Source organism: Perognathus longimembris, chromosome 10 (genome assembly GCF_023159225.1).
Source record: "Perognathus longimembris pacificus isolate PPM17 chromosome 10, ASM2315922v1, whole genome shotgun sequence".
NCBI lineage: Eukaryota > Metazoa > Chordata > Mammalia > Rodentia > Heteromyidae > Perognathus > Perognathus longimembris.
Window position 1 is genome coordinate 62,182,585 of NC_063170.1, and position 9,982 is coordinate 62,192,566.

Genomic DNA, 9,982 nt, shown 5'->3' on the forward strand with positions numbered 1-9,982 from the left:
ATAATGACACAAATCATTGCGGCCTTTCTCCACTTGTTGTGGTGAACATGTCATTGGGAATTTCTGGCTCTTCTTTCTTGTGGACGTCCTCCCTGCAAGTTATAAAAATCTGTTGGCATGTAGGAGTGAGTCTGGTGGAATTTCAGACATTTTTTGTTTGTTTTTGTTCTCCAGTGACAGTGATGAGAAGCCTCTGAAAGGAAGCCTCCGGTCCCTCACCAGGGACATGCAGGCCACCGGAAGTGCTGACAGCTTGGTGGAGTATGGAGAGGGGGATCATGGTTTGTTCAATGAAGATGGATCCTTCATCGGTGCTTATGCTACATCAAAGGAGAAAGGATCTGTCGAGAGCAATGGAAGTTCCACAGCTACGTTTCCACTACGGGCATAAATACACACACACACACACACACACACACACACACACACACACACACACACACTATTCTGGCTCACCCCAAACATTCCATGTTTATCTGGTCAAGGGAACAACAACTTTTATGCAGGAACAGAAATATGTGGGTAGATTACATCCTCAATGTTACAACCTGCAACAATGTTGGGAAACATAACACTGCCTTCAACAACAACAGCAACAACAAAAATCAAACATAAGCACTCTGGGCCTTTGTTTTCTTTTGTCTCTATTCAGGTGCTCAAAATGCAGAACATAAAATAAATCCTGTGCTTAGTTCCTCGATTGAACCCAAAGTGACCATTCAATGTTCTCCCTATCTGCCTGAATTTCCCTTTCAGTGTATTTGTGGAGATGTTCATATTTTGTGAGATTATCTCTGTATGCACATTTGTGTTCAGTCTCCAAGAACTGGCTTAGTGGATTTGCTTCATCATAGGTTAAAGGATAAAACACACACACACACACACACACACACACACACACACGTTATTTAAAATGTAAAAAGGAATATGAATATGTTATTAAAACTCTTCATTGAATATATTCAGTCTAAATTTCTTATTTAAAATTTTGGCAGTAAAAGTCTTAGTTGACTAGTAGTATTTATTGAGCTTCTAACTGTTTCTCCAGAGATGGTCATGTTTAAAATGAGTTAAAGCTTCATCAACTTCACCCTGAGTTTGGTATTATTAGTTGTATTTATCAGTTCTGACATTCATAAGCATCGATGTGTTGTGCTTTGTATCTGTACTAACCTAAGCTGCAAAGAGATCAGTGGTGAGAATTTTATTTTATGAATAGCAGGCATGGCATATCTATGGTCTGAATTGCTATTTAATATCTATATTTCTAAGTTGATTTTTTCTTTTCTATTTTATATTCATACGATGGTATGTTCACATACATTTTTCAAATGTGTTGTATATATTATGTTAATATTTACACAATTAAAATAAAGTGTTTTATTTTGAAGGGAGAACAAAACATAAATAGACAATACTGTACAGGTAGACTATATAGTATGTTGTCATTTTCATCATTCCAAGGCTACAGCCAATAACAATAGATCCTAAAAGTGAAGGCTTTATATAAAGCATTTAGATTCTGTTCTTATGAAACTTTCTTTCAAATAATTTCAAAATAATATATATATATAAATACTGAGGGAAATGTTTTCATATTTTTCAAACTAAGTTTTTGTTGTTGTGTATACATTTACCCTAGACATCAATGAAGAACACCTGTTGACAGTAGAAGTTCCTATACACATTTGTTTATATCAGATTTTTAAATGTATTTATGGTGAGATTATTTTTTTTCTTCTGTCAAAGTTAGTACAAAATCAGAGAATTTATTTCCTGGCATGTAGGCTACTGGTCCTTTGAAAATGGTAGAGGAAACTGTTTTAGAAATGGACTATGCATACAAATCAGTAAAATATTGGGTTTGATTTCCTATTTTATACAAACACATTTTCCCCTCATCCTGAAATTATTAACTATGCTTAAATGAAGTTGAACCACAGATTTTTACTTTATTTTTTAAACTGTAATTATTGACGTATACTATTAAATCCTCAGTGTTGATTTATGTGACCCATACTATTTCTTGTGGACTCAAATTAGGGACATTTATAATGACAGGTGCAGGAGATTACATGTAGTATCCAATTGTCCTTTATAACCGTGTGTGTCCTCCAAAATGTGCAGTATGGATGTTTTATTTAAGAGCATTTTTTATTGGCTCAGATTTTGGCCATATTCCATCAATGGAGGAAAGTGTCTTTCTCCTCCTTCCTGTGTAAGTCAGGGTCCAGACATCTACCAGCGCAACTTGAGATCTATCCCCATCCAATTTCCAGGAGTACAACTTTTCTGGAAGAAGCATCGTTATATACCAAGTTATCCTGGAGGAACTTGTAGTATGAAGCTACTGAATAGATGAGGGTTGGGACATACATGTTTCAGTTGTGCTATGATTCTATTTCTTCTTCATCATTACTGAAACAGTAGTTTTCAGTGAGTAACACAAATTGGAAATCCTATGGAAACATTAAGAGTATACACAGTAGGAATTCCAGTGTCTTTTAGTCAGAAGTTAGTACAGACACTGGAATGTTTACTCTTAGGATTTGTTGCCTACATTTCCCTGTTTGATAAATAAGGACATTCCTAATTCTGTTTTTAGAGTGGTCCACATTTACAGATATGGAAAATGAAATTGGATTATGATATCATTTGCTTTTATTCTTTGGTACCCTTTCCTCTATACCTCTCTCTTCTGCTGGAAATTTCAGCACAGAAGGATAAAGGGACCATTTCTTTCTGATTGTAATTAGAAAATTACATTATTCATATGTTTTAGAAACCACAGTATATCTTAAATTTAAAAAATCCAAGTAGGTAAAAATTCATGTTATTAGTTTCTCTCAGAAGGTGAAAGGCAGAGTCTGCGATGTGTAATGTTGATCATCAGTGGGTGATAATTGCTTGTGAGAATCCCCATTGAGGAGTAAGACTGCAGACACTCTTTAAGACTTTGTGCTTCATTGGTTTACAGGAATGTTCTGTTAGTCAACTACACTAGTATATTAATGTAATGGATTGTATACTATCTCAAAGATTGCCGAAGGGGAACTATCCAAGCATCAGGAAAATCCATATTCTCTTCCTTCTTCCAGCAGCAACTCTGCAGGTGAACGTTTGAGCAAGTTTTGTTTTTTCTTTAAAACTCCTTTGCTTCATACTCTCTCCACGCTAAAGTGCTAATGATAATTCTCACAGGGTGTTCTTTTGTATGAAGAAAAATTTGCAAGTGATAAAAGCTAAGATGCCTTTTAACTTCATAAACCAACCAATGATCATCCAGTTATGTATTGAAAAGTCACACCAAGCCAACTTTTTCCTGTGAGCACATAAATATATTTTTATAGAAAAAAAATCTACAGAAAATAAATTAAAGCTGCCGTTGTTCACTGGACGGTATGGTTTGCACATCCCATTGAAAATAACTAATCCGAAGAAAATTAAGCAGGGTCTTTGCTAAACAAAAGGGTTTCCCACTAAACTTGCATGCCTATTTATAAGCAAAATGTGAATTTGGTGGGTTTATTCTATTGGTATAAAGGCATCTGATATTTTAGATGTACCCATGTTTATAAAAAATGTAGAGCACAATGAAATTATGCTGGGAATCTCAAATAATATTTTTGTCCTATTTTATACTCATGGAAGAGATAAGCTAAAGAGAGGACAATAGTAAGAAACATTGGTGTGTTTTTCTAAGCATTGGAAACGTAATTGCCAATTGAAACCCCAGATATGTTTACATTCCATTAAAATATAATCCTTGTAACACTTTTCAATTGGTTGTAATGGTATTGGTTTGTAATCTGTGCTAGTATCTATCCTAGTGTTCCTGTAGTGAAATAGGAAGGGTTGAGCCAAAGCTTACATTGATTTGTATCTAAAATGGTTTGATTATCATTCAAAGAGATAATAGGGCTGGTTCACCTGATTACCTTTTGAAAACTTAGATTAATATTCCTGGTAGAACTTTCATTACAATGTGTTTGTATTGTAGGTGGTGTTTGTATTGTTTATCAATATGTATGGTTCAAAGATATTTTCATTACACATGAAATTCAGCTTTCCAAATAAAAGTTCAACTTCATGTACTCTGAAAGAAAGTTTGTATTCTTTTCTGTGAATGCCTCATTTTCCTCCTCCACGGCTGTTTCCTTCCACTATGCTTTGACGGGCTGTAGGATCCATTCAGTTCCTCACACTGGAAACCCAAGCATCATCCTTAACACCGAGATTAACTTTAATGAGCCTGCTGGGTCCCTCACCAATTTCCCTCGCTATTTCCTCCCAGGCATCTCCTGGGTCAGCTCTCTCCTCTGCATTGTGGTTCTTGTGGCTGGATCCCACATACAGCAAGTGGTCTTTCCATGTCCACTCTCTCTGTCCCAGCCAGGATTTTCTAAGTGGAATTCTGTTCACTCACATTCCTTCCTATGAAATATAGCACAGAAAAAAAAAAGGTTTCTTCCCATTTCTTTTCATATAAGAATACCCATCTTCCATTGGCCTGTAATGTACCTTCACGATCAGAGGTCCACTTAGCCCTGAAGTGCTCTCTCTTCCTCTTCCTTCTCCTCTCTCCCTTTCAGTCCTAAAGACTCCATCATGTACCACCTGCTTCTACACCGCTTCAGATCCACCAGCCCTCCACTGGTCTTGTGACAGCCAGTTCTGTGTGGGCTGTACTGAATAAAGAGCTTGGGTTGCACTCCTGCCCGAGTCTCTTGGCTTGCCAGGATGGATGGAATTTGATGCTTTGAGAATCTGCCTGGTGCCCCTTGGTGCTCAACTTGGAACAGGAGAGAGTTAATGCCTCCCAGCCCTTCGCATTTCACAGTGGCTGACATGATCATGGACCTTCTACTGCTTCTCTGCCATCTCCTGGCTTCCTCTCCCTTTTTCTCATGCCTTCCTAATAGCATTGGGCTCCCTCCTCCTGTGTTACCATCTTTATATCCATGGCCATGGGCTCTGTGGTCAAATCCAGTTAAAATAGCCTTCATCAACTTTAGATAGTTAGAAAATTCCTTCCTGTCTCAAAACTTTGTCTTTTTTTTGTTTTGTTTTGTTTTTTTTCCAATCATGAGCCTTGAACTCTAGGCCTGGGCGCTGTCCTTAAGCTCCTTTTGTTCAAGGCTAGCACTCTACTACTTGCGCTATAGCACCACTTCCAGCTTTTTCTGTGATTAATTAGAGCTAAGAATTTTTACAAACTTTCCTGCTCAGGCTGGCTTCCAAATGAGAGCCTTAGATATCAGCCTTCTGAGTAGCCAGGAGTACAGGCATGAGCCAACAGCACTCGGCTTCAAGACTTTTAAGTATCTCATTTTCCTTTTTCACTGCCACAGTTTTATTGATGATGTGTGGATCTCAGATACAGCCTTTATTTATCCTATTAGTCTGGAAATTCCATAAGGGTGGGAAAAGGATTTTCCTTGCTGGAGATACCAAAACAGCTAGCTGAAGGCTTGGTATATGATAGACAGCTATTAAAAATTTGTAACATAGGGGCTGGGAATATGGCCTAGTGGCAAGAGTGCTTGCCTCGTATACATGAGGCCCTGGGTTCGATTCCTCAGCACCACATATACAGAAAATGGCCAGAAGTGGCACTGTAGCTCAAGTGGCAGAGTGCTAGCCTTGAGCAAAAAAGAAGCCAGGGACAGTGCTCAGGCCCTGAGTTCACGGCCTAGGACTGGCCAAAAAAAAAAAAATTGTAAAATAAAAGAATGAATCACAAGGAAGAGATGTTACAAATATTGAAAGTACCCAGAGAATGCTAGTCTAGACACATAAAAGCAGTTTATATTTGCATCCATCCTGAAGTGCTTTTAGCTTCACATGCCAGATCTTTATTTTGTACTTGTCGTCAAACTACAGCCCTGATACATGCTATGAACACTGTGCCACTGAACTGAGTTTCCAATACTTGGGGTTTCTTGGAGATAATGCTTGTCCTCAATCTCAGCATGTGCCTGACTGAGTGCTGGGATTACTCGCTTGTGCCAAGGTTCTAGGCTCTCATTTCTAGTACACGACTTCCTTCATCTATGAAAGTAAGTCAGATCAATAACATGTGAAACATTCTCAAAGCCTTGTCTTTACCTCTGTGTTGGAGTTCCAATCCAGACCCCTCTACAGGGCGAAAACATCTTTCAAATCCATTTACTTTTCTCTATGGTCATTGATACCCCCCCACACCAATCCAACTATCTCCCTGTCATCTGTCTCCAGTAACTGGTCAATACATTTCATTCTTAACCCCCTTCTCCAATCTATAAAGCAAGCTTAGTATTGTCCCACTGTAGAAATGATGTAGCAATCATTTTTCCTCCAAGTCTCAAGTTCAAACCACATGACCATGTCAGAGGTAGCCTCTGCCTCTCTATCCATATGTGGCCCTCTTGCCAAAGCAATGCTTGCATCTATTCTGGCCGATATCTGGCACACATTTTTACATAAGAACCTCTGCATTTACTATTCATTTTATCTGCATGTTCTTCTAAATCTTCTGTCAGCTTGGCTTGCAATTATTTATACCATTGCTATAAAAGTCATTGTTCCCAAAGAGAGTTCTGGTTATCACCCTGAACATGAGTAGGTCTTATCACATTATTTCGTTTTATTTCTTCATAGCCATGATGAGTACATGCACACACACACACACACACACACACACACACACACACACTTATGTGTATGAGTATATAATTAATTTTTTTCTTCTCTGTTCTCACTATTTTCTAAGTTCCATGAGAGCAAGAATTTTGCCTTTTGTTTACTGTTATTGATCACAGCCAATTTTGTTGAGTAAATTCACAAACTGAAGCACAAATGGGAACAATGCAATAATTCAAAATAAGTAACAATCTAATTAGTCTATGTCTGAAGACCTATTGACATGGATTTGAATCGAGCTAGTTGACTAGTGCATGAACAAAATGGATCACTGAAAGTTTGACTGAAACACAAAGACTGACTTAAAAATAAGTGCTGAGGCCAAAGCTTTCTAATTTTGCTGATTTCTGAGAGTTGTTAGCTTTATTTTTAATCCAGTTAAATCTGGTTCATTGTTAAAGTTTTGTCAAATAGCTATGTGGCATTATAGCATAGGAATTGCTAAAAACAAAGAAACAATCAAAACAGCAGGGGTTCCAGTGGCTCACGCGTGTTATCCTAGCCACTCAGGAGGCTGAGGTCTGAGGATCCCAGTTCAAAGCCAGCCCAAGCAGTAAAGTCCATGAGACTCTTATCTCTGATCAACGACTAGAAAACTGGAAGTGGAGCTGTGGCTCAAAGTAGAGCACTAGCCTTGAGCAAAAAAATGCTCAGAGACAACACTCAGGCCTTGATTTCAATCCCCATGACTGACTCCCCCCCCAAAAATATGTTTATGGCAGTTCACACAAATCAATACCAACTGCATTAAGTTGGGCTGGTTATCTTGGGTTAGATGTTTGTAATGTACAATTGTAATTGATTCCATAAGAAAAATCTTCACATTAAAGAAGTAAATTCCTACTTAAAGTATGATGATCAGTTATGTTTTATTGAGTTTTAGAATTTCCAATGCATGATTTTTCTTTTAATTAACAGAAGTTTCAAAGTCTCCTATTAAGTACACTTTTCATAAAATATGTAGGTATAGATTCTACCACTAGATGGTAGCATTTCAAAGCAATACAAGCAGTTCCATAGGAAAGGCTCTAGCAGGAAGGGTGTTCTTATTTTTGCTTTGTTTCATTTTCCTGTAACCCATTAGCATGGATTTAAGCACTAGTATGTCTGTATCTGGGGCTTGTTTACACTTCTTTTTTCACTCATAAATTGTAGCATCAATTAATGTGATACAGAAGTTAATTCATTGGGGACGTGGCCTAGAAGTTCTGGGACCATGGCTCTTTCCCTCCCTTCTTTCTCCTATCTAGTAGCTTCCCAGTGAGCAGCTTTTCTCCTTTGCAGGCTTTGACTGGCCACAGACTCACAAGCAATGCAACCTTGGGCAGATATCTCTGAATCTGTGAGTCAAAATACATCTTTTCCTACTTACAAAAAAAATAAGTCTCAGGTATTTATCCCAGTCTTGAGAACAGTGTTTCAGACAGAATCATATTATAGGGTTGATGTAATGGTAAAAATGAGTTCAAATATATAAATACCTAGAAAAGTGCCTGCCTGCCTGCATGCATGCATGCCTGCTTTATATGAAGTGCTAATCAGAGATTGTGGCATTTTAAATTAAACTTTCAACTGAGAATATGTATTTATGATTAGTTTGATAAGACTTCAGCCAAACAGGAGACACTAAAATAAACTATTGTCAAAGGGGGTCACTGAGTGACAAACAGTAAGTTCAAAACCAACTTGAACAGAAAGTTCAGTATCCAAGAGTTAAATACTTTCACATTGTTAGACGTTTCTGACAGCACAGTCTCTGTATAACCTGACAAGCTGGTAGGCAATGACCCCTGATTAGGCCCTCAGTGTTTCCATTTCTGTAGTAGGTGACAGGGCCCAACAATTTGCATGGTTAGTTTTCAGGTGCTCCTCTGATGATCTGGCAGTCAAACCTTGAGAACCAATAGCCTGCCATAAGCAGAAAACAATCAATTAAACCTGAGCAAGTTTCGGAGTGAATGACAGAGCCCCAAATCTAAATGGACACTATCTCCCACAACAAAAGAAGTAGCAATTTTTTCATTTCTTCATTTCTATACCAAAATCCTTAGCATATTCACATTCCCATACACATTGTGTATATATTTTTAAATTTGATGAATGTCTTTTTAGACATTTCTTTGCTGTGTAGCCCACAACGGCCTAGGGCTCATGATCTTTCTGTCTCTTATTACTAAGATTGCAGAGGTGTGCTGCCACACCTGGTAGAAATAACAATTTTCAATAGATTATGATATCTGGCAGGTCATTTCTGTCTTTCACCCTCAAACAATGCTAACTAAGGAAACTTTGCCCTTCTCTCTTTTGCACTTAATTCATTTTTTAATTGAGCCAGCGACCAACAGGCAATCTTGGGGTACTCTGACAGGCTACAATTTTTGGGAAGTTGTCTCACTGTTTATTTTGTCTCTGTGGCAGAGCCATCTCATAGATGCATATTGTTTTCTCCAAATCCAGACACAAAGTCCCTCTGCACAGGAATAGATGAGAACTTTCTTAAATACTTTAGTATGTAGACTTGAATCTACTCGCTCTTCTGTCTGCTACTTCTTATCTGCCCACGACCCCTTACAATGCAAGCCTACAGAGAGTACTGCTGATCCTTTCTGAAATACCCTCCCATCATTCCTGTACATTTCTACTTCACAGATTTAAGAAGATTTTTGAGTTGTGGGGACACCTAGTGGTCGGTGATAGGATGAAAGGATGAACACCTAATTTGCCACAGAATTTACACATAGAATTTTATACACAGAAGCAAATATCTGTTCCTCTTGAACAAAAGTTCTGTGTACTTGGAGAGGGGAGAAAATAAGGGCCTATTTTAAGCTCATTTCCAATCGATGGCCATCCTTCCTGTATTCTAGAGAATGTTAGAAACATTCACAACTTAGGTTTTAAGGACAGCACACTCAAATCTGCAGTATTTAAAGAACAGGGATAATCATAGAGCAGTGAAATTAAAAGAAAAAAACAACAGACCACTATTACACCCAAAGAATTAGCAAAAATGATGCAAATGGCTAGGGCAGGTGAAAGAGTTGGGAACTGGTTTATGATTCCTGCTGGTTATACAAGTTGCTAAAGCAAGCACAAAAAATAACTTTGGCAATAATCAACTATAGGAGGAACTCAAAACCACACTCCTGGGCTCGTGTAAAGAATCTATTATTTCTTACTTTTTTATAATTTACATTAAACTGTAATGAAGTAAACTCAACATGATGAAGTGTTTACACAGTTGTTTTTAAATGAAGCCTGTTATGAAGATAGAATTTTATAGTAACATACTGTGATAATA

At 37.8% G+C, this 9,982-nt stretch overlaps 1 protein-coding gene across 1 annotated transcript in view; it reads left to right on the forward strand.

Moving 5' to 3' along the window:
* Positions 1-815, forward strand: part of Chl1 (cell adhesion molecule L1 like) — a 66,652-nt gene extending 65,837 nt beyond the window's left edge. The window contains exon 25 of the mRNA XM_048354888.1: positions 175-815. Within this exon, the coding sequence (XP_048210845.1) occupies positions 175-391 (217 nt within the window). The 3' untranslated portion in view covers positions 392-815. The remainder of the gene's footprint in view (positions 1-174) is intronic.
* Positions 816-9,982: the final 9,167 nt, after the last annotated feature.